The sequence below is a fragment of the Uloborus diversus genome, unplaced genomic scaffold (assembly GCF_026930045.1).
Source record: "Uloborus diversus isolate 005 unplaced genomic scaffold, Udiv.v.3.1 scaffold_446, whole genome shotgun sequence".
Taxonomy (NCBI): Eukaryota; Metazoa; Arthropoda; class Arachnida; order Araneae; family Uloboridae; genus Uloborus; species Uloborus diversus.
In genome coordinates, this window is record NW_026558622.1 from 32,592 (window position 1) to 57,505 (window position 24,914).

At 33.5% G+C, this 24,914-nt stretch overlaps 2 protein-coding genes across 2 annotated transcripts; both read right to left on the reverse strand.

The window, feature by feature from the left end:
• Positions 1-645: 645 nt before the first annotated feature.
• LOC129233475 (uncharacterized) lies at positions 646-4,748 on the reverse strand. Its single transcript, XM_054867495.1, has one exon. The coding sequence runs from the start codon at positions 4,690-4,692 to the stop codon at positions 2,728-2,730; it is 1,965 nt and encodes a 654-aa protein (XP_054723470.1). The 5' UTR covers positions 4,693-4,748; the 3' UTR covers positions 646-2,727.
• Positions 4,748-17,067, reverse strand: LOC129233476 (uncharacterized). Its single transcript, XM_054867496.1, has 7 exons — positions 16,842-17,067; positions 12,898-13,107; positions 10,626-10,850; positions 8,887-8,988; positions 8,414-8,628; positions 6,285-6,447; positions 4,748-4,902 (listed from the first exon to the last, which is right to left on the reverse strand). The coding sequence occupies exons 1-7, from the start codon at positions 17,065-17,067 to the stop codon at positions 4,769-4,771; spliced, it is 1,275 nt and encodes a 424-aa protein (XP_054723471.1). The 3' UTR covers positions 4,748-4,768.
• Positions 17,068-24,914: the final 7,847 nt, after the last annotated feature.

Sequence of the window (24,914 nt, forward strand, 5' to 3'; positions counted from 1 at the left end):
ACCAACCATGCCAGGCAGCCAACCCTAGTAGCACAAACGGTTGGGGAATCGTTGGCCAACGGGGGTGCTCAACGGTTGGCCAACAGTTGGAAATGTCCGCTTCGGCAACCGTTCCCCGACGAACGATTTGCCAACGATGGCCCAACCGTTTCGTTTTTACGTTGGCCCAACAGTATCTTTTTACGTTGGCCCAACCGTTTTGTTTTTACGTTGGCCCAACCGTTTGTTCGAGTAATTGCCCTAAAATAGTAGAAATTGAGCAAAAAGCCTCAATTAGCACTTTTCAAATATTAATGGCATGCATTTTTGACTTTAGCTAATATTCAAAGGCACATGCAAATAAACCAATATTCAGTTCCTCAAAATATTATCTAAAATCAAACGCAGTCCATATTGAAAAATATATAATTAAAATGATTTGGCACTTTTCAAATATGTACTTGAAAAATGTGCCAAGTTTTTTTTTTTTTTTTTGCTCATTTTTTAAGATTAAATATTTAAAAAGAACATCCACGGTGACCATAAATTTCCTTTTAAAAACTTTTTTTTTCATTTTTTGTATTCAAAATTGGTTAACAATTTCAAAATCAAGTAAAAGAGACCTCTATCTTTTCATTTATTCAAATAAATATTACGCCGTTCAAGCTCAGCATAATTTTTTTGTTTTTAATGATCCATTAGAATTATAGCTGACTGATGACTTTTTCAGGCTTTGAAATCAGCTTACTAGTATTTTTAAGGCTTGGATTCAATAAGAATTTGTTTCAAAATTAATTTTAAATTGATAAGCATTTCCATCTTGAAACATGAATTTATTCTGCAAAAGAAATTATACACAACAAAAGCATTTCAAGTAACCTTTATTACATATTCACAAAACACACAAGAAAAAAAATTGCAGTAAAAGGGCGACATTTATAAAAGACAGTGTACCGTAAATTCTTACAAAAAGAATAACAAGGTTTTGAATACAGTCATCCAACCGAAAAAAAATACAAAAATACAAAACCAGGTATTAACAAGACTACCTACCGTGTCAAAATTTATGAGTTAGTCTCTTAGAGAGAAATAAGTTCTAGCAATAAATATATCAAAAAAAAAAAAAGAATAAAATTTTGCATGCCAGAATAATGTCTTTTTTTACTCAAGACCTGCGACACGACTTGTGTACATAAAGTGTGACCCTCACAAAGATTGTTTTACAGTGCGAAAATGTTTTTGGACACAGGAATCATATACTATGAAAAATATATTGGCCATGATCAATCATTTATTTTTTGCCGACTTTTCTTCTTTTTTAGTGTAATACTCATAATATAGTGATTAAATTTTATGATTAGTTCTGTTTGTAAAACAAAGTTAATATTTTAATAATAAATCATATTTGTCTCTATATGAGCTTTAAATTAAATTATTATTAATTATAACATTCATGCTTTAATGTTGCAAAAGTTAAATTTTAAAACTTGAAATTTTGTATAAAGACAGTATAAAGTACGGACGAAAAATAAATTTAAATTACACTATTAATTTATAAATATTTAAATTTTAAAAACTACTAAAATAACTTCTAAATGTCATATTACGCATTCCTGTTGAAACTTCAAAAGTAATGAAAACATAACAAGGTATAAGCTTGAGACATTAATTTGGCCTATTTTGGTGAGAATTCCTCTAAAATTGAAAAATTATCATGGGGAAACAAAAAAGATACAGCATTTATCAAAACAGATGTTAAGACACACAGGAACAGGAAAAAATGAAAAATCATCCTATGAAAAACAGAAGTACCTCCCAAATATTTTTATAAATACTGAACAGTCTCACATTTTATACAACCTTGCGCATTTGCTTTCATAGCACTTCATTTGAATGGTGTTTTTAAATATAGAAGTGTTGTGACAAAAATAAATTCGATTTTCTCAATAAATAACTGAAAAATAATTTTATATAAGAATTATTTTACCTGATAAGATATGAATGCAAAGCCAAAAATATATTTACACTTAATATGTAATCAAAAGCAAACTTTTTTTTATAAAAAACAAATACTTTGAGATTCTACAGCATTCACAATATTTGCTGACTATTTACATCAGTTTTAAAATACAAAAGAGTTCCTTTCTAACAGATTGATAACTTTTTATAGTAAGAGATGATGACACTTTTAGGTAGTAAAGACTCAACTCTTCCCCTTTAAAGGCTGGTTCATTAAAAAGTTCTCTTATCTGTTTTTATTAATCAAACTGAACAGACTACACCCCCCCCCCTCCATCTACTATTCAGAGCAAACTACTTGTTTAAAAGACTAAAGCCACAATCTACTTTACAGAATTTTAACAAAAGAAAAAGTAAACTTTATCACCAAGTGAAGTCTAAAATATGTATGAGATTGTATTCAAAACAGAGATTCAAAAATTTTGAACAGCTAATGCGACACTCTACTAACTCATTTTGTGTTCATTGGAAAATGGCTGATATACTTAATAATTGATTGAACGATTAACTTACTGACATTAAAAAAAAAAAATGTTAAGAAAATTTCTAATGAAAATAATTACTACAAAGGAAATTAATTACAAATGGCAAAAACTTATTGAAGGCAAAAAATTTTACTTTCTGTGAAAAAGGGTAGCATTTGCAACAGTTACTTAAATATAACAGAAAAAATAAACCTAATGAACAAAAAACTATATTAATTGCAAATCTTAGAAAAATACCTGCTTATTAGGAAATAGTTGTATTGCAGAAAGGTATGCACACAAACCAATCGTCATTTTCAAAATATGGCATTAAAATGCATTTTGACTTTAAAGAAGAAGTAGAAAAAATTTGCGAGCCTTGCGAAACTTGCTTGTGTAAGGAAAATATGTTTATTTTTGAGCTTTTTAAAGGAGATTCAAAATAATCAAGTTTTCGAAGGAATACATTGCATTTTAAGTAATACTCATTACTTTCATTAATTTCAATTCTCTGTACCAAAATAACTTTATTATCTTTTGTGAGAAAACAATTATCTGGCTTTCTGATCCCAATTTTGTATCCTTCATACTTAATAAATTGTAAATTGTTTTCAGCCTTGCAACTTGAAGGCACTGAGACAACAGTTGTCTTTTCGGGCTGTCTCTCCCCCAATCTTTTAGCAACCTGCTGAAGAGGATTATTTGGGCCTCGTACCATTTTCTTTATTCGATTCATAAAGCTTTCAAATGGAAAAGCAGAGTAATCATCTAACGGACCAAAATTGGCGACATCACCCACAACATGGAGCAAATTGTGAAAATTATATAGCATTAGCTCTTTGGCATAGAACTCTGCAGTGAAACGAACAAAAGTGTGAAGTAACTGATCGGCAAAATTTAGAAGGGATGTTTGCTTACTTAGTTCAGAGCTGCACAATACATAAACTGCAACATGCAAGATGAGAAAATGTTCAAACAAATGATTAGGCAATATATTTTTCAAAACTACGGGACCAAAATATAATAAAAAAGATCTGAATTCGGTTGCTTTCCAAAATTTAAAGTATTTAAGAGGTCTAGGTTTCCTTGAAAATTCTGTGGGTGTATGTTGAGCAACTATTTGCAGTCTGTTTGAAATTTGTATCACTTGAAGGGAACTAAGTTTACCTTTTTTTGGACCCTTTTCTACCCATACGTTAATGAGTCTTTTAACAATACCTAGGAATATCAGATGCATGGGATCTATGGGAACTTGAGAAATCAAACCAACATTCAGTCTAGAAATTACAGTTTGGCACTGCTGGTGACGAGGATACAACATATCCCGAAAAGCCTCATCAGTTCTAAGATTCAATTTCGACTGATACTGCCATGTTGTCCTTCCTAAATGAACTCCTTCTTGAGTACATTTTTCACAGCCCTGCAATGCATTAAAATGTATAATACATTTTAGAAATGCTCTTGCAGGAGCATCGGCAATGAAGCAACTGATACGAAACACATATTTTTTGTCGTTAAAAATAATTCCCTTTTCCTCTAATATAGTGCATTCTTTCACAAAAGAATCGAAAAAATCATTTGAATTTTGTGGTTTCGACTCACCATGAAAAAGCCCTATAACAAATGGAACTTTATCAATAGCTTGATCTAAAATCCCTAAAATAGGCCAGAATGTTTTTGTGTTACTTTTATTTACTGGAAGGCCATCAACATTAACGGATATAGTGAAAATGTTTGGATTAACTGCACTTTTTAAATTTTCAATAATTGGGTAGTTACTCGAAACAATACCAGATGAAGCCTTCTCCAATATATTGCTCAGTATTCCAAAATAAATAAACGACCCACCACAGCAGTTTTGAACGTTTAAAGAGCGCGGAGTTTTATGAAGGGTTCTAGCATCAAGGGGTATATTGGGCAAATAAGGCTTTAAATTATGTAGAAGTTCAGTAGTGGCATTATTTGGAATATTAAATTTTTTTGCCCAATTCCTAAGTACATTTGTTGGGGCACTTATATCTTTTTGGGATATTTCAGGGGGTGACAACTCATCACTACTGGAAATATTTGAGCAACTACTGAAAAATATTTCTGTTTCAGACTCTGGCAGTTCAATATTTTTTTGAGAGGGTTCTGAAAGTAATTCAGGTTCAGTATTTACAGAATTGGGAGGTACTTCTGGATTTGCAAAATTTATGCAACTGGAATTCAAATGTCTAATTTCTGACATAATATTAGATGTAGCATTTGCAATTTTTCTTCTCTTCTGACGCGCACTGATGAAGTTTTCACTTTTGCTCCGGCAATTAGAACTGCTGGAGGTTGCGGCGATGCTCCCTTCCGCCATCCCGGTCTTTAACGTACCGGAACCAGTTACGCACGACTGTTTCAATTTCCGAGTCTGTTGCTCCCGAGGAAGCAAAATTCCTACGAATTGTGCCTAGAAAAAATTAATACAAAAAGTGAGAAATACAATTGAGAAGTAAAGGGATCAGTCAGGGTTGCCAGTCAAATCTGGGAAAAAAACTCCCCAGTGTTTTCCCTGTATGGAATATACAACATTATGAAGGAGTGAGCTCCAACATTTATAACATTAATATCATAGTTTCATCTCGGGGAAAAATGCAAAAAACAAATGAATCAATAAAACTAGGTGGAAGTAAAGAGTTCATTAAAACTGAAATAAACATGTTCTTAACCATTCATTAAAGGGGTTTAAAAGATACAAAGTGATTAACTCATGCTGTCTGACTAAAATAAGCCAATGACTAAGTCTGACTAAAATAAGATTCCAGATGAATGCCAAATAACTTAATAATTCATAAAAGACATTTTAATAAAGTAAAATTGATTGCTTTAATTTTATTTCTTCTTTTAAATGTTATTTTGGTAGTTTGTTTACTATTTTTTAATTTTTGAAACATTTACAGGAATATTTGGAATTTTATACAGGAAAATTCCCTGCATTTTCCAGGTTTTTCAAAGGAAAATTTCAAAATTCCCCGTCCTTTTGTTGCTTTTATAATTTTCTGTATTTTTCCTGCAGCCTGGCAACCCTGTCAGTAGACAAATTCAAGTTTTGAGTAAAATGCTTCTTAATGATCAGACCTTAGGTAGGCTTTCATTGAATTATTTCTCTTGAATCATCCTGTGTAACAATACCTACAGGGTTACTAGTGCTGTCTCTTACCCCAAGATAAAGAGCTTTTCCTACTATTTGCACTATTTCCAAATTATTAATTTTGACACTTAAATCCCTTTGCCTCTTACTGCCTCAATTCAAAAAAGCAAGGTTGTTTATTACATAAGATGAAGAGTTAAAGATGAAGGTAAATATAAAATTAGTAAATCCAAGAAAATCACATACATAATTAGTCCCCAACCTTTTTGTATCTAAGAGCAGGACGACTAAGAACATTTTTTTGCAGTTTGATCTAGTAACATACATTATATACATAATGTACAAAAAAGCATTTTATTGAAGAAATATAAATAAATGCATACAATTATTGCTTACATTCACCTTTGACATAGAATTTTATTCAAAACTGACATTTTTTTTGCCATGGCCGCACAATGGCAGTTAGCATGTCCAGGGCTGAAAGTTACAAAAATTCATTAACTGAAACTTTAAAAAAATGGGGACTCAGAAAAGGTCAAAATTATTTGCACTTTTTCAACAATTAGGTTACTCATTAATTATCACTTTTTAACTTTTATCTTGTTTAGTTTGAAACATTTAAAAAAAGACAGACCCTGGGCAAATTTGTGAAAAATTCTTAGCTGTATCAATATTAACTGAGACACTAAATCATGACTTACATTGAATCACAGCTACAGTTTTGGTGAGTTTTTTCAAGGATTGCTTCCCACTCTTTCCAGTCCAGTTATAATTCTTCCCAACTGAGTTTGAAAATATTTTTCCTAAAATTCGATAGGATACCTCCCGGAGAGTCTTCCCTCCTTTATACAGTAGGTTTTTCTCCTGTAGGAGAAAAAAAACAACTCTTAGTAATAAACACAATTAACACATTTCACAGCATTTAATTATGAAGGGGTCATGTCGGTTTTTGGTGGTCAAAAAGCAGGACTAGTATTTACACGGAAAACAGAACTAGATAAAATTTAAAACTGTCAGCAAACTCAAGTAACTTTTTAAACATTTTGTGCGAAAAAACCTCTGCACTTCTCTAAAGTCAGTCAGCAGCAAAATTATAATTTACAGAAGAAATTATATGCCAGTACAGTACCACTATGCAACCAGCATGTTTGTTCAACTATATTTAGTCCTGTCTCAGTATAATTAATTGGGAGCTCCTCAAAATTAACGACCAACGTTTGTCACTCGGCAAACATGGGATACTACAGAATACTTTGTCATCATAATTGTCTGCAAACTTTTTCTTTTTTAAGAAAACTTACAATCTTTTGTGAGTTACTGGACGAATATTAACTTTTAGGTATGAGATCCCCCCTCCCTTCCCCGCAAATACAGTATGAATTAGAGATGAGACGGGCTGAGCACAAGTCCAAAAGCCCAACCCAAAGGGGAACAAACTTATATCTTGGGGAGGGGGGAGGGGGTTTCAAGCATTTAAACCATTTGTCAATTAAAGAGCGTAAGAGTTAAGTTGGCAATTTAGAAGGTGCATGTTTTTTAAAAACTAATCAGCTAATAAGTCATTATCCCTCTTTCTGCTCACCTTTTTCTCTCAACTATTGAAATTAGTCAATTTTGCAACTGAAAACATGAGTATACATTGTATCGTAATGGAAAAATCAAGCCGATTCAACATACAGGGATGATTGCCATTCATGAAAAAATACCCGAAAGCTTTGAAAAGCTAATCTGGGAGGGGATGTAACTTTTAAAATTAACACCCTTAATACTTTATTACATAATTCACTATACAAATTTGAATTACTTTTACAAATATAGATATACAGTCGGATCCCGCTACAACGCGATCCGACTTGCGCGAAATGGCTATAACACGAGTTTTTCATGAGTAATGAATTTTTTATTGTTTACGCAAATTTCTCGCTTGCAGCATGAAATTTTTTAGAAAGGAGCGGCAGAGCATTAGAATGGGCTTCGTTGACACTAAATATTCGTTTCGTGAATGAACTTTCATTAATTTAGCATCACTGAAAACGGAAGTTCACACACTGTATTAGTCTAAACAACGCTTTGCTTTTGTTTATACAGATAACCACTTTGATTCTTAACAGTTTTTTTTCCTTCTACATATGAGCATTGATAAAACAGAATGGCTCCCAAACGAGCCCTTTAATCTTAAGAGTGAAGCTCGCAGAGTAGTGTCTGAGCAAAATACAAACATTATGAAAATAGAAGCGAAGCCAGAAATAGGGGTGTTCCCACACTGCATAAACCATCATCATCATAATTTTTAAAATTATAATTACGATATCTACTATTCAGTGCTATTATAATGCAGTAATGTACTTAATGTAAGTACCCTACTGTTTAAGTACATGTATCTTATTGATCAAAGATTTTGTGCTTTATAACAGTAATCATATTAAATAACAACGATTTTTCTAAAATACAGTAAAAAATCAGTTATTTATAAAAGATATGGTAATATATAGTTAAAAAATGGTTTGAAACAATTTGAGGGGTGTTAACACATGTCTGAAATAATTGGGTATGCTTATAAAATTTTTCTAAACAAACGTTGTTTCACAACTCGAAATTCCGACTTAAGCGAGGGGTCTTGGAACGCATCCCTCGTGCAAGTCGGGATCCGACTGTAATTGAAACAAAATTAGGTGTTTTTTCAACTTGTACATCAGTTTCAGCTATATAATTCTTATCAACAGAAAAAGAGAGAAAATGAAAAAGTTTATACACATAAAATATTAAAATATTTTTAATTACTAATGAGTTTTGTTTGCACCACACATCTTTTTAAATAGCTCATGCATACCAGTAACTGGAAATTTTCTGGGCTTTGAAGCCAACATTCCAATTTCTCAACGTCTTCTATTCTTTCGCATGGAAGATGCACACCATTTAATTCTACTTCAGCATTTGACACTTCTTCTCCTGCAAAAACAACATTAATAATCTTTCTCTGGTTTTCCAGTATTTCTTCCAGCATGCTTTCGCATTTCGCCAACCGCCGAGCGACAACTTCAAAACCTGAAATCAAAATAATTACAAATGACTTTCAGATATTTACTTTTCTTCCTATATAATAGTTTTTATGTTATAACTAACCTGTAGGCAATTTTGTCAAACTAAAAACTTTTCACTAAACACATTTTCTACAAAAGTTTTAAAAATTTGGAGATTTTGTTGCTAATATTTGCAGAACACAATAAATTGTAAATAAAAACAAAATGCACTATCAATAAGTTAAAAAAATATTGCTTCTGAGAATATTTAACATGTTCTTACCGGCAGACGCTAAGGGAAGATCTTGCTCTTCATTGTGCAAAAGAAAGGGTGAAAAAGGTGCATTTTCAACATGCTCTTCCTCAACAGGAACTTCGTCAAAACCTAAAAGTTAAAAAGAAAGCATTAAATAGATTTTAATTAATGAATTTTTATTCTGTCCAAGGAAAGCACAGAATATTCAGTATAGGGAGAGGTGGGGTACATTGGACTGGTCTCAAATATTTTAATACTATTAATATTTTTTATTTTATTTTATGACCGACAAATAGCACCTATGGTCCTACAAATCCTATAATGAAATCACATGGTACAGTTATATTGAACAAATTTTATTCCAGAAAGTTATTTCAGTAGTCCTGAATAATTTTCAGAAAACTAATTTTTTTTTTTTTTTAATGGTTTTCATCAAGATTGCGGGGGAAAAATGAACTCCTTTCTCAAAGTAAATTCTTTTAGTTCATAAAAATTGGCATTTTTTTCATTTCTTGCTGAAAAGAAAAAAATTATGACATCACTTTTTCAGACCAAGAAGGTGAGGTAGGTTGGTCCACTCTTTGTGGGGCACATTGGAACGGATCAACCTACCCCACATATTTTAAAAACTTTTCTTCTCTTAAATCTCAATAATTATAACAATATTCTATAATTTTTCTTTTGATTTTTAAAGAATAATGCTGTACTATTGGTAAATGTTTTTTGATGTTTTTAAATAAAGATGACTTATGAAAAAATCAATTTAATATGTTACATTGATCTTTAAACTTAATATTTTTCACTCTACACACAACAGAGAATAAGGTAGTTACTAAGTTTAATAGTATTTATCACTAAAATTATAACAAATGTTTGAGTTATGCAGTCCAACGTGCCCACCAGGTGGACCAACGTACAGGACCCGTGGGGGAACGCTAGTTCACTTTACAAGGTTCCGTTAAAAAATTAATATAAAAAAAGTTTATCAATTCAACACTTCCCAAAAAAATATGTGGAGTTGAGAAGTGTGTAGTGAAACTTATTGTAGAAAATCGAACTGATCATTAAATTTTTTGATAAGATAAAAATGATAAGTACAAAGGCGGACAACCGCAGTTTTGCTTTGGTGGAACACTTTAGCAACTAAATAGTTAATATAATTATTCGACAACTGCAAAGCTTTTTTTTCTAATACAATGAATGCAAATTTATAGTACAACACAGCCAATAACTTATTGGTGTTGCACCAATTTAAACATTCCTTCTCTTTCAACCTTAACATAAATAAATGCTTAAGGTGCTTTTTGTCAATGTTTATATACTCTCATACTATTTTGGTATGGTAGTTTTTGACAGATTTATGTTTTCTCAAACCAGGGCCTTAGTTTACGAATAATTTATTTTCCCAAAATTCATAATAGTTCTTACAAAATTCCAAAACAGAACCTGGAGAGAAACTTCTGAATATACGAGACCACGGAAGTTTAACAACTTGCTCAGAGCTCTATTAAGTTTCTTTTGTAATGTTAAAAGGAAAGTTCTAGAATTACCTAAAAGGGTAATTAGGTAAATTCAGAATTACCTAATATGTTATCCTTAACTTGCGAATCAGATTCATTAAAGAGAAGATATAAAAATAATGAAAAATTTATATCATTACGAAAACCAATACCAAAGCTAAATTCTAACTTTAAGGAATCTTAGGAATTGCAATACACGTACAAGAAAAAACACACAGCAGGTTATATACATTAAAATAAACTTACTTGTAACTGTAATCGGTGTAACCGAGAATGTTTCTGGCAAAACTGGCACAGACTGTCTAATTTTTTTTAAATTCTCCTTGGTGGGAGAATTTTCATCATCACTACTTTCCGAAAACACTTTTTTTTGTTTGCGTTTTCTTTTTACAATCCCTTCTTCATAATCTGTCCTTACATCAGATTCATCTTCTGCTTCTTTAGCTTTCTGCCTTGCCTTCTGTATATCGTCTGAAACAAAAGTAAAAATACACTGCATAAAACATTTGTAATGTTTTGTTAAGCATTAACAAACCAAAAAACTTCAGATTGAAGGAATTGAAAAAGTGGAGTAACTTAGAAGAAAAACAGAATTGAAGAAGAAATCAGTTGACAGTCTAAAAAACCTAAGGATTGGGCAATACTTGATACATACTGAACACCAAGTCACCATAAAATCTAGATTTTCACTCTATAATGCGTAAAATTTTGAGAAAATATTCTGCAATTAGATTTTATAGTATTAATTTTATCTTAAATGTGAATCACTACTTTCCATACAATTGGAATTAATTTATAATAGAACTAGGGTATAAAAAGAGATCAAGTGTCCATATCTGATACTTTTACTGATGAGAGCCAGGAAAAGATATGTGAAACAAATAAACATATGACAAATGGATTTGTCAGTTAGTAATGTTTTATACACATGTCTGATTGACTGGAAAAGAGAAGAGAATAGTTGACATGTTTCTGTTCAATGAAACATTGTAAATAAAGGAATGAACTTTCAACAAAAATCCAAAAAAATTATGACTTAACAATTTTTGAAAAGATTAGGGGGCTTCCCTCTCCTCGTAGCTCACATGGACTCGATATGAGGGTCTCGGAGCCCCCTCTAAGAAGTTAGCACTTCCTTGCTTTTAGTACTACTTTTTTTTTGACAAAAGTATAAAATCATTTCTTATTCGGTTATTATTGAATAATAGAGACGCACTGAGTACTCGGTAACTACTCTGTACTCGGCCAAATTTTGATCAGGTACTCGACCAATACCGAGGTAAAAAATTGAATATCATTCAAGACATTTTACAATTAGTAAAAAAGTGCAAGCATATAATATAATGCAATCATTTACAAGGAAAATTTTGAGAATAATGAAGTTTGTTATAATTTAACAAAGTAAATCTTTATCTTAATGTCACCAAAGTTAATAAAACTTATTTATTAAAAATGGGGCAAAAAAGGTAAGTATAGAAAATATAAAATTTTTATGTTATTAAATGGATTTTTGCTATAAACAAAAATTATTTCTGAGAAATTTAAAAATACCTTTAGCTTAAAAAATAAAAGCAAATAAAACAACGTTAAAAGCAGAAATGTGCATTAATACTGCAGACACTTGTTTTGACCTTACAAGGAATGCCTGTTTCAATGTACAAAATGTGAGCTTATAAATTCAAAGACATCTGACAAAAGTGAAGAATTTTTTTTTTCTTTACATTCATTCGCTCATTTTATGCACTGAAAAAGATGTTCCTCGAAATGCAGAAACACGTGTCTGCACTGCACATTCGTGCTTTTAACGTTGTTTTATTTGTTTTAGAAATTATTTATTTTGGCTGACTAAAACTATAGTAGATTGATATAATGTTTTAATTCCAACTTGATTAATCATACCTTTTATTTGTTATATTTTAATTTTAAAAATAACTTTTTCATAAATTTTTTTAAATAATGTGTAATTAAATCTCTGCTGTAATTTTGTTTTAAAAACTATTATATGGGCATGGAGGGTCTATACTTCTATTCCAATGAGTTCAAAATTCATCATGTGTGTGTCGGTTGGTTCTTAAAACATAATTGGTACTCGATAACTAAGTATTCAGCCGAGTACTCGGTAACTCGATACTCGGCCAAGTAGTAAAAGGCAGAGTACTCGGTACGTCTCTAAAGAATAAATTATTAAAACCTTAGCGAATCTTATATTTTCATACACTTAGTCACTTGAAGAAAATAAAAATAAAAAATGAAAACCTGTCTTTTAATTGGGGGGAGAGAATATGGGGGCCCATGGGGAAAATATCTGACCCCCTCCTAAAATTTCGCATATGGGCGCCTTTGTGACGCCCCTCCTGGGCGTTTCACTGTCTAACACCAATTTGCTGCCTGCAGTGGCTCGATTACCAACGCCCTTCTGATAGGTTAGTGTACTTTGGCCACCTCATCACACTGCAGCCGCCTGCTGAAGAACTCGCCGTCCGTAATATTCCTAAAAAGGCATTTTATTAACACTGACCTGTGACATAGAATTTTCTTGTAATCTTGCACAGCACCCAAGTATTCTCTGGTTTGGTCCCATCAACCAAGCATTTATTATACTGGCTGGAGATTTTAAACGGCGGCCAAAATGTTTCCTTTTTTCTTGGAGTCAGCCACTCCTCTCTTACAATGCCGACACCACCATCACCATCAAACTCAACGACATGATACATTTTTGTTCCCTCCACTACAACAAAAGGAGTTTTTTGTCTTTTAAAAAAAGGAAAATAGTGGAACAGCTGATGTTCAATGTAAAATAGGCAGAGTTGATCCCTGCCTCTTGAAATGAATTAAACACCATGAAAGAGCAAAATACCAAAATATATAACATTTGTACCATACCAGTTGACACTTTGGCCAAATATTAATCCGGGAGAACTCGCGGTACTTGTCCTTACACAAGAGCTTGCGGCGGGCTTCGTAGGCCTGAATCTTTTTTTTCTCCATAAATTGAGTGTTCAGTAGAAAAATATTACGTTTTCAACTCCAAGTTATAAACGAATAAACAGCCAATAAATTTGTTTTTAAAAATTAAGGTCTAAAATTTTTAAATGACATATATTTAGGTGTATGCGGTACATTTTGTTACACGAGAGCTCGCGATGGACTCTGTAGGCTCGAATCGTTTTTTCCCCTCATAAATTGAGTGTGTGAGGCAGAAATAAGTTATATTTTTCCTCCTCTTCAGTTGAAACCTCAGCCAACAAAGTCAGCAACCTCTTCATTTCATTTTTGTAGCTTAAATATCGATGCATTTTACGACTTTTCCCTTCACATTGCTAATCTAAAATGAAAGCGCGAGCGCTCGCTCTGGGCCTCTGAGGCCTGAACCGGAAATTTTAGGGGAAAAGAGGAAGGGGGACATTAGCAGATACATTCTTACGGTACATTTGAATACCTGTAAGCAAATTCAGATTGTTTTCATCTATTTAAAATAGAATTCCATTAAGGGTTACAAAATATAGTATAAAACATTTCATAAGCTGATTTTTGCCGGGACCGAAACTTTTAAGAGTTAATCGGGGGGGGGGGGGGGGGGGGGGGGGGTAATATCAGGGTGCAAAATAAAAAATAAATAAATCCGCAGTTTTTTTTTTAAATCTAAAACTCTAATAAACAACACAAAAATATATCCCTAATTAGAAATTGATTACTTTTTACGCTATTCCTTGACTGATTACACACTAGCTCATTTAAAATTTTAATGTACTAAGCAATAGACGAGCAACAGTGGCGTAGCCAAGGAATTCTTCCAAGGGAGGTTCAGCTAAAAAAATACCAATTTCTGATACTTGGAAATTGAAATAAAAACAGCCACACATATTGATTTTAATTTTATATAAAGTCATATCACTCATTTGGAAGAAGAGTGCCACAATACGAAAAAATTAAATTTTACAAGAGAATAAGCGTTTGAATTTTAAAGTCGAAGTATGAAAAGTGGCAGTTTAACTGAAAGAACCATTCTTCTTGTATGCATGAGGTACTATTCCTGAAATCACAACATATGTACCCTTCAAAAGCCCCCCAAAAAAGTTCGTCCCACTGCGAAACTGCTGTGCTCTACAGTGGTTAATATGAGAATTAATTCCCAAGGAAAACAACGTTGCAGTTGAAGCAAAAAACAGAAAATAAAAAATTTGTATTATTGCCAACACTCTCTTCCAAACGAGCGATATATATATATACGCATAAATGCTATTTCCCAAATCATACTGTCCCAAATCATATTTGTCAGAATAAAAGATGCAAAATTGGTAAAATGTCATAGAATTATATTCGGTGGTATTATTCTGCAAATTCTATATATGTATAAGTCGTAAGTTAAAATAGACATTTCTTTGCTATAATTTATAAAAAGACATATTTAAAATACAAAATTTAATTCAATATAATATAACTTTATGTAAAAATTTGTAATATAACATAGAGTTCTATCAATTATTTTGTACATCTCAAAAGTCAAAACAGACATCTTTATTAGTTGATAACCATAAAATCCAAAGATAATTCTACTATAAATTTCAATTCAACGTCAATATAACTTCAAATTTGTTAGAATAAAAGATGCAAAATTTGTGTAAAGTAACATGGAATTCTATTCCGTGTTTTATTTTGGAAATTCTATAAGCCTAAAGACAAAATTAACAGACATTTCAAAAGCTGACTTGTCATAAAAAAACATATTTTAAATTTCAATTCAACATTATAATATTACTTCAAATTTGTTAGAATTAAAGATGCAATAAGATTTCAAAATCAAACTCACCTCCCCAGGTAAACTTCCTTTGCCTGTAGTTCCGATGCAGAAAGCACGAGAGCAAATGGCGATGTTGGTGATGAAAAACTTGGCCACAATTTGGGCCCGATGGCCCACTCAAAAGAGTCTTGGTTGGCCCAACAGTGCCCAGAAAGGGTTGGGCCATCGCTGGCTCATTCTCGGTTGGCCAACGATACTCAGAAACCGTTGGGCCATCGTTGGCTCACTGTTTAGTCGCCAACACACCGTTTCCCAACCATTTATTCCGGGAGAAACGGTTGGCCATCCATTCCCCAACGATGTGTGCTACTTGGGTTGAACCAAAAAAAAAAAAAAAAGTCAGTGTAGTTTTGCGGCAGATTGCGGAAAACCCCCCAAAAAAGTAAACAATTTAAATCCCCTGATTGCAGGAAAAGCCTCAAAACAAAAACAAGAATTTTACCTGTTCATATTCGAGAAAAAGAAATGGCAACAGATCTTTCATCTCAATGATTTTCTTCACGCTGTAAATTTTAATAAAAGCGTTCATCCGGAAAGTTGAGTTGAAGCACTGAATAATAATTTGAATGGAGGAAAGCCTTCGAAAAATATGGATTTTATTTTGAAATCTAAGAGTCATAATTAATAATTTTTAATTGATATCTCCGCTAATTATTATCGGAGGATTATGTCAAATAGCCAAACATGAAGACGGGAACATGACGAATCCATCGATACCTGGTTCGATGGTCAGTTCACTGTCGTTCGGGAGAAGAAGCTTGGACATAGATAGATAGATACTCAGATTTTATATGTATAAGATTACAGTGACAAATATTGAACCATCTGAAAGGAATTGATCTCTCTGTGTTTTTTGGTAATAAAAAATGCAATTGAGTTTTCGTGTCTCACTGTACCTATTCTTCCAATATGATAGAAACTCATCATGTTGTTAATCTCTATAGACTTCCTCTTAATTTTTAATTGTTGCAAATGGGTCATTTCACGGTATTTTTTTTAAATGTATAGTCCGCAACGTAGCACTTTCCGTACATTTTTATGCACAGTTTGGTTACGACAAAATTTCATTTTAAGTTAGTCCTACTACAAACTCCAAATAAAACAATACGTCAATCAAGCAGTAAATTAAACAGTTATGGAAAACAAAGTGCCATGTTGCGGACTCTACATTTGAACAAAATACCGCGAAATGGCATAAAATGTTTCGTCCAAAGATGAACGAAACGAATTTTAGTAATCGTTAGAAATTTTTAAAGTAGAGGAATCTCAACCAAAATTAGCTTCGGGATAGGCTAGAAAAAAGTCCGACAATTTCATTCACATGATATACAATGGTGGGATTTGCAACGAAAAATAAATCTTAGGGTAAAGACTCCCAAAACTTCCCTTCGCTCTGCCCCCGACTCAGACACTAGCATCTTGTGAGTGGAAGGCAATAAATAGACCTAACGTTATAAACGATTGTGATCAAAAAAAAAAAAAATGTGTGCTTTCGAAACACAGCAAAGTCATTAATTTATCAGTTATGTATGTGGCCCTGAAAAGGGCCTTTTTTTTCTTTTCAAAACTCTTGAGTATTTGCGTTATGGTTTTCGTGCACTTCGAGTGCTCACGTCAAAAGAAACCTTCGAAGTCTCCGCAGCAGAAGGAATCCTCCTCACCGTCCAAATGGTCCAACAGTTCTTTGGCCAATTCTACTAGTTCGCGAAACCTTCTCAACCGCTTCCTTATTAACCAAAAGTGTTCGAATATTGCTTCTCTCTCATCCAGTTCTATCATTCTGCCCACGAGCCGTCGAATGTCATTTAATTCCAGTTCTAACACTTCGATTCCGTCTCGTATGTTCATGACGCGTTGAAGAACCCTGCTTTCACGAGAGGGATCCATTATCTAGCAAAAAAAAGTGAAGAGGTAAACTCCGAGTAGAGAGTTAATATATATATGTATGGAGCTGAAAGTGCTGCTCCTTGTTATTGGACGAAGATACATGCTTTAAGAGCCATATCCACCAATAAAACTGTTTCAAGCGCTTTCCCGCCGCCATCAGCACTGACGTTTTATACATACGTATATTACCGTACTAGGGTTGACAATATTATTTATCACACTTAGTGGTGTTACTAGATTTTTCTCCTAATGCTAAAGGGAGTAAAAAAGACTCAGCACCTACGCATACTTTCGTACTAGGGTTGGCAATATCTTTTTAACCTAATCTTTGGTATCGCATCGTTCGGACTCAAAGTTTGCAAATTCTAAAAATATGTTGGATTTCTTTTTTTTTTCTCGTTTGTGTGAATTTATAGATTTTTCCAGATCCACTTTTATTATCCCTGTTACTAGATTTTTCTCCTAATGCTTATGGGCCTTTACCCATGATTTCGTTTTCGTTACCAATCCCACCATGGTATGTTATGCGAGTGAAATGGTCGGAGTTTTCTCCTGTTCCGCCCGAAGCTAATTTTGGTTGAGATTCTTCTACTTTAAAAAGTTCTAACGATTTTTAAAATTCAGTGTTCTCTGATATTCGGAAACAGTATTTAGGTCATTTCACAGTATTTTCATTAAATGTAGAGTCTGCAGAATGGCTGTGTTTGCCCTAGCTATTTAATTTACTAATTGGTTAGCGTATTGTTTTATTTTGAGTTTGTGTGTCGGAAAGGATAACTTAAAATAAAGTTTTGTGCTAATCAAACTGTTCATTAAAAAATTACGAAATGGGTTATGTCTCGGGCTCTACATTTAAACAAAATACCGTGAAATGACCCATCTGCAACAATTAAAAATGAAGAGGAAGCCATTAGAGATTAACAACATGATGATTTTCTATTATAGGGGAGGAATGGGTGCAGTGAAACGAATTGATAGGTGCGAAAACTCGATTGCATTTTTTATTTTTAAAAAACAGAGAGAGAAAACTTTTTGTCGGAACGCGGCGATACCAAAGAGTTCCAACTGATGTTGCCAATCCTAATACGAAACTCGCTTTAGCACAAGGAGGGAAATCTGAATAAATAGAATAAAATTAAATGACAGTGGCAATCCTAGTACAGTAGTATACGTCTCTGCTACTGTACTAGGGTTCTAATGACATAAACCCTTCATGCTTCTTATACTCCGCCTCCATCTAGAAATGAAGTGCCAACGTAGCGCAACCGAGTAGTGATGTTAACCTTTAGCCAACGGCGGTACATATGCTGTACCGACAAAAAGTGCTCTCTTCCTACGGCTGTGGTACAACGTCTGTACCAGTCCTTCCCTTCCCCCTCCAGTTACTTCCCGCAGTTGATAATCCTTTCACACACGCCTACACAGGGAGAAAATGAATGAAACGCACTACACCCCTTTTGGGGGTCTGTCAATCAGAGGCGTTTGGCATAGTTTTGTTTCCAGTGAAGGAATGTGTGGCGAAGTTTCGAAAAAGAGGGGAGAAAGTTAAGCAAAAGTAAAATACTTGAAGGAAAGAAAAATTTTTGATAGCCTTTTTCTGTTTAATAACCCAATAGTAAGGCTTCCTATAATTAATAACAGCATATTTTACTGAGTACAAAACACCTATTTAGTTTAAGCAGTGTAGATATTTAGGGAACAGAGCGCAAGAAACATCATTCTCCAAAATATTTCTTTTGTTATGGTTTTATAAAAATAATTAAACACTTGAAAAGCATATCTTATTTTGCTAACTTTTCGAAAATGAATATCGTGCTGAATAAGAAACAACTTATCAATTTGCGATTTGCCACGTTTCATTTATTTCTTTGTTTACATTTTAACTGAAAAATATTTCTAATACCGTTTTAACAAAACATGGAAAACATTCTAAAATCAATAAATTTGAAAGAGAGGTTCAATTAAGAATCTGTGTCGTGAATCTTTTGGTTTGAAAATTGAAAGTTAGACTAAATGCTCATTTTTTTTTTTTTTTTTTTTTATAAAAAGAGTCACTAGCACAGCCAGAATTATCTTCTGGAGGGGGTTTTCTGTTCAAAACGAGCCTTTTCATATGTAAAAGTTATTGCACTAGGGATGGCAAGAATGTTAAAATCAAGGGCTCTGAGGGGTGTTTTTACCCCCCCCCCCCCTTCGCTACGCCTAAAAATCTATCTAATTGATCACTTATTGAGTGAAAAGCATAAAAACTTAAGTTTGATATTTTAGAAAATATAAATGTATTTCCTTGATATTTTGTCTATAGCGAATATTATTTCAGTACAAAGTCAAAAGGACTAAGGATATGCTGAATGAAACAAAATAAGTATGGTACACCGGGGCACGTTTACGAGGGTTTTTTTCGCTGAATTTTTTAATTTTATGGTTCAACTTAGGAATTCTTAAACGTTATGGCCTTATAAAGCAGTTAATAAAGTATAAATTTGTGCATTCAGTTTTCATCCTGTTTGTATTTAAGGGGCTTAAAATGTTGATTTTTAAGTCAAAGTCGGTTGCTCCTCTTTCTTCCTTGCGCAAAAAAAAAGAGGTTAAGTAAAAAGATTTATAAGAGCACCTGATATATCTTACTCAGTCTTCAATGAGAGTCTAATGTCTGTTTATTTTTTTTTCTGTTAATTAATTCTTACATTTGGAACTGTTTATTCCAGTAAAAAATGGAAGAAAGAAATTGGTTTTCTGTTTACTCATGCGTATTTTTTTTTTTTTTTTTACTTGTCTTCTCTTACTCACAAATAACAACGTACTGGGTAGTGAAAATGTATTAGAAAGATAGTACATAAATAGGAAATGTTGAAAAGAGGAAAGACATGGAATCTAAAACAAATTTGCCCAGATATTTTTCTTGTGCATTGTGAAGGGAGCGGAACTTAATCCTTCAACAATTACTAGAGGTATTTCAACCACAATTAGAAGAAAGAGTGAATGGGGATATCCGGGGATTTGTAGGCTGTCTCTCCATATTATCTCACTCGACAGTGATTGACTTTGAAACGCCAGCTTCATATACAAAAAAGGGTGCCTTGCATGCTCTAAAAGATAGATAAGCGCTAACGTTCTTTATAGTAAATGAATACGGTGTTCAAGCATATTCCGCTTGCACCTGCTCAGAAAAGCAAAGCAAGGAATTGTTCGCTATTATTGTGGATTCTTTCTCGGACACACGTATTAGTGTCATCATTTTTCTGAATAGCCAAGCTGAAAAGCAAAGTTGCCTCCCTTGAATCTAAGGTATTCTACATTGTATTTACAATGGCTTTGGTCTCAGTTGAACGCTATTTACCTCCGCATTTTAGCGCATAGATAAGGACATCTGGCATTTATTGAATCCAGTGGTGTACCTCACAAATAGAGTTTGATATTTATTATTTTGTTGTCGTTAGCCTTAGGTTAGATGAGAAGCGTTATTTCAGTGATTTCAATTTTAAAACTGAACCAAATATACTTACAGAAAATCTAAACCTAGAGAACCCCATAAGGAACAAGGAGGGAAAAAAAATTATTTTCAAACCATTGAATAAGTGATGACTAGCCAAGTATAGTGTCCCACTATAGTAACCCTGTATTGCGGAGAGCTCAGCGGTCGAAGTGGACATCGCCCCCTTTATGCTGTCCTATTCGGGGGGGAAGGAACTAAGAAAGCTTTGAGCCGCAGGGAGAGGGAAAAGATAATTGTATAGTTGCCGTAGCCTAAAGGTTAAGCAATATTGCCAGTCCTAGCACAAGAAATCTGCGTAGATACAATGTCTCTTGGACTCATTTCTCCATCCAGGAGGGAAATCTAATACAAAGACTGGAGTCGACGATGGTAGAGAACTAGGTTTAGGGGCTGAGACTAATATATTCGACTTCTTCAGCTTCAATAGAATGAAGGTGTCGGCTATAGAAAAAGACAGTTATTTTAAGTGTATGACATATGTTCAAAAAACGGTCGTAGAAGTTAAGGTTTGTCAAGGCCTCGTTCAATCAAGGATTGATTTTATCTTTTAGTAAACACAAAATGAGGTTTAATGGGAAATTATACTGTTACTTGTTTTAAGTGAAAGGAACAATAAAAATACGGTCCAAATCATTTAAAAAATACCAAAAGCATTCACTTCTCAGACATATATGTGGTCCTGAAAAGGACCTTTTTTTTAAAAAAAATGTATGAGGTTGCATTTCTATTTCATTCACCGCGAGTTTTCATATTGAAGTAATCAGCAAAATGATAGGCACAGAAACTTTCTTCTTCTTCATCCAGTTCGGCTGCAATTTCGTCGATCAATTCTTCGATCATTTGAATGTTGTTCAACTCATCTTCCATTCTTTCGATTTCTTCTTCAGTCTGATCTTCTTCCGTATCTTCCAATTCGTTCGCCATACGGTCCATCTGCCGATTATTATTGAGTTCCTGTTGTAATCTCATCAATTCTTCTTGCATATGAACGGCAAACTCCAGGATTTCAACTCGTTCTCGGATGGCATCCATCAGAACAGTAGGAAGAGGGAAGGAAATGCAGAATAGCAGACGCCGAGCTTACAATTTCATATATATTTCACGCTAAAAGTGCCATTGGGCGATAGCATGTCATCAACGATGTTAAGATGACTGGGCATTGGACGAAGCGATATAGTTTAACTACCACTTCCGCCAATTAACATCGTAGAAGCGTTGCTCCGAACTTTGAAAATTTCACATAGGAAAAGTTGGTACTGTACAGTTTTTGTTTAATTAAACAATTTTAGTTATTAAATAAAAGAAAATTCCATATTAACGAGGATTTAATAATCCGTATTAGATTACGCTATCTAATCTTAAGTCATTGCCAGTTTTAAAAGGAATTTAAAAGAATTACTTTCTCTTCGGCTTTTGTTACTCGGCTATAATTATTAATTTAAGAAAGTTAATTTAAGTATTCCAAGGGTTGATTAAGGTACATGAAAGTATCAAACCGCAGCAACAAATGTTATTCTGAAAATTTTAAAATGCTTTCTTATTTTCATCGTCTGAAATTGTATAAGAAAATGAAGGGGGAAAAAATTAAAAGAAGTGACTTTAATTTATTCTGACGCAAAAACGTAAAAGTAAAATACAAAAGAATATACGAATAATGAAAGAGCACAAGAGCAAGTTTTAAAGAAAGTGCTTTTCGAAGTAAACGGATTTGCGTAAAATGCCGTGCCCAATATTGCGAATTTACCACTGTGAAGTAAAGTTAGAAGTACTTTTTAGTTCTCAAAATCAATACACGAATTTAAGTATCTTTTAGCAGTTGTTAAAGGGGAACAAAACTGTCAATTGAAGCAACTAGAATCTCATTTCTGGTGGGGAAGGTGGTTGTTGGCCATGACAAACCGTACCCGTATGCTAAGTACCATACTAGGATTATTAATAATTTTAAAATTATGGGCTCTGGGGTGTAAGGGAACTTTCAGAAAAATATCGGAATTCGGGGTCAGCTTAGGGCAGGGCCGGCTCTTGCAGTTTTTCCGCCCCGGACGAATCTCTCGCCCCTCCCCAAGGTAAAAAAATATATATACTAAAGAAAAAAATTACATCGGAGGTATTGACTTGAATAAAACAGTACACATTGTGGTTATACTTTTTTGCAATTTCCGTTGTAACAGGAAAACATATAAGGATCAAATGCACAAATAACGGTCCGAATTTCTAAAAGAAAAAAAAGTTGAGAAGTAACTCTCTAGTTTCAATAACATGAATCTTAATGCCCCTTAACAATTGTTCAAACAGAACAAAACTTGTAACCTTCTCCACTTAGAGAAAATTAAATTCTCATAAGCGTTTCCCCGCCCCTCGCTGCGGTTGAAATCTTTCTTATTTCCTATCTTAAGAATAAGTTTGATTGCAATCTTTTCTAATGTTAGATGGACTTATTGCCCTTCACTTACAGACCGCTACTGTTCAGTGACTGAGTAGGGCGCACAGAACAGTAAACTTTTGGGGGTCATGACCGTTGATTTAAATTTTCAATGCCAATCCTACCGTGGTATTTTACGTGAATGGAAATACTAATGGAATTTTCCTTAACCATTCAAGAAGATAAAGTTGTTTAAGCTCACGATTTAGATAATAAAAGTTTGCAGCAACTTAACTAACCGTAAGGATAACTTAACCCAGTTGTATTGAACTTGAGAACTCAGAAAAAAGTAATGATATTTTAATAGTATGACAGGTTTTTAGGCCCCACTAGAACGTTACTTTTGATGCATAGACTAACCTAACACACATCATGGAACCGTTTTACAGTCATCTCTAAATTTGAATCTTTATTTGTCTTTTGAAATAAATTCAGTCCGAACAAACTTTGCACTCCCTTTTACTAGAATGGCAATAAAGAGGAACTAAGTCCAAACAAGGTGCATTCCAGGGGTGGGTTTCAAGGAAGATTGCCAACCCTAGTGCAAAAATACAAAGTCCTCTGATACTCCCACTCTATTCCATTCACATGGAACGCCACGCTAAAAATAAATATTCCATTAAATCGAAAATGGGGCTCGATTAATATGCCAAATTAACATTAATAAGCATTCATTTCTCAAACATGTGTGTGGTCCTGAAAAGGACCTTTTTTTTTCTTTTTTTCTTTCTATCAGCCTCTCTTTCTATTCATAAACCTTCGACCCACATCTGCTCTTCCATACAGTGCGTCAATAATTTCATCGACCATTTCCTCCATCCTTCGAGCTCTATTCAACTCTTCTTCTATTCGTTCAATTTCCGCATTCAAGTCATCTTCCATTTCTCCGAGTTCGTTTAAGCTGTATACGATCCGCCAAGAATTAAATAATTCTCGTTCTAATCTTTGTATTTCGTCCTGTATATAGACAGCAAACTCGAGAAATTCAACTCGCTCACGGATGTCGTCCATCGGAAACGTACGAAAAGAAAGTGTAGAATAGAAGAAATCAAGTTTGGAATTTAATATATATCTGATGCTAAAGGTGCGGCTGAATGCTATTGGGCGGAGCAATATGGTGTAACGACCGCTTCCACCAATTAAATTCGTTTAAGTGTTTCTACTCTGTCGACCTTCAGTTTAAGGGATTCTTTACGAGAAAGCTCGTATTTTAGAAACGACTTTGAATTGAAAGCCTAATAAGAATGTGTAGATCTTTTACAATTTTCTTGGGAAAAAAGTGGTAAAAAACACTTAAAAAGAAGGGTACCACGCATTAATCGAGTGACTCTTAAGTAATCCGCTCGCATTAAAGTGTTTTGCAACGAAATCTAATCGCAGTTCTTCGCCAGCTTTGAAGGTGGGTAGAGTCTCAATTATATTCTTTTTCTGATGTAAAACCTCTCAGACACAGGAAAATGTTCACAGGGTTTTCTAATACGCTTTCTTACTGCAATCAACTGACATTTTATTCGAGAATGACATAGAAAACAAATGAAATGTGGATACGGAATTTGTACGTTGACACAGTTTTAACGACAAATTTATTCACACAGGAAGACATAACAGTAACAGAACTTAACAATAATGATTGTTCACTACGCAAAACTGCAAAAGGAGAGAAAGAATTTAAAAGTAAAAATAGTATTTATTGTAGGCGTGCAAAACCATTTTCTTGTGTAAACGAACACATTGTACCGCGATGTACTCTTAGACTCTTAGAAGTACATCGGAGGTATTGACTTGAATAAAAAAGTACACATTGTGGTTATACTTTTTTGCAATTTCAGTTGTAACAGGAAACAATATAAAGATCAAATGCACAAATAACGGTCCGAATTTCTAAAAGAAAAAAAAGGTGAGAAATAACTCTCTAGTTTCAATAACATA

Excerpts from the sequence above, each read along its gene's own strand:
- LOC129233475 (XM_054867495.1), bottom strand. The coding sequence starts at position 4,692 with ATGTCAGAAATTAGACATTTGAATTCCAGTTGCATAAATTTTGCAAAT.
- LOC129233476 (XM_054867496.1), bottom strand. The coding sequence starts at position 17,067 with ATGGATCCCTCTCGTGAAAGCAGGGTTCTTCAACGCGTCATGAACATA. Across the intron at positions 10,851-12,897 it reads AAGAAAATTCTATGTCACAG|ACGATATACAGAAGGCAAGG; the intron begins GTCAGTGTTAAT and ends CTTTTGTTTCAG. Across the intron at positions 6,448-8,413 it reads CAGAAAATTTCCAGTTACTG|GAGAAAAACCTACTGTATAA; the intron begins GTATGCATGAGC and ends TTTCTCCTACAG.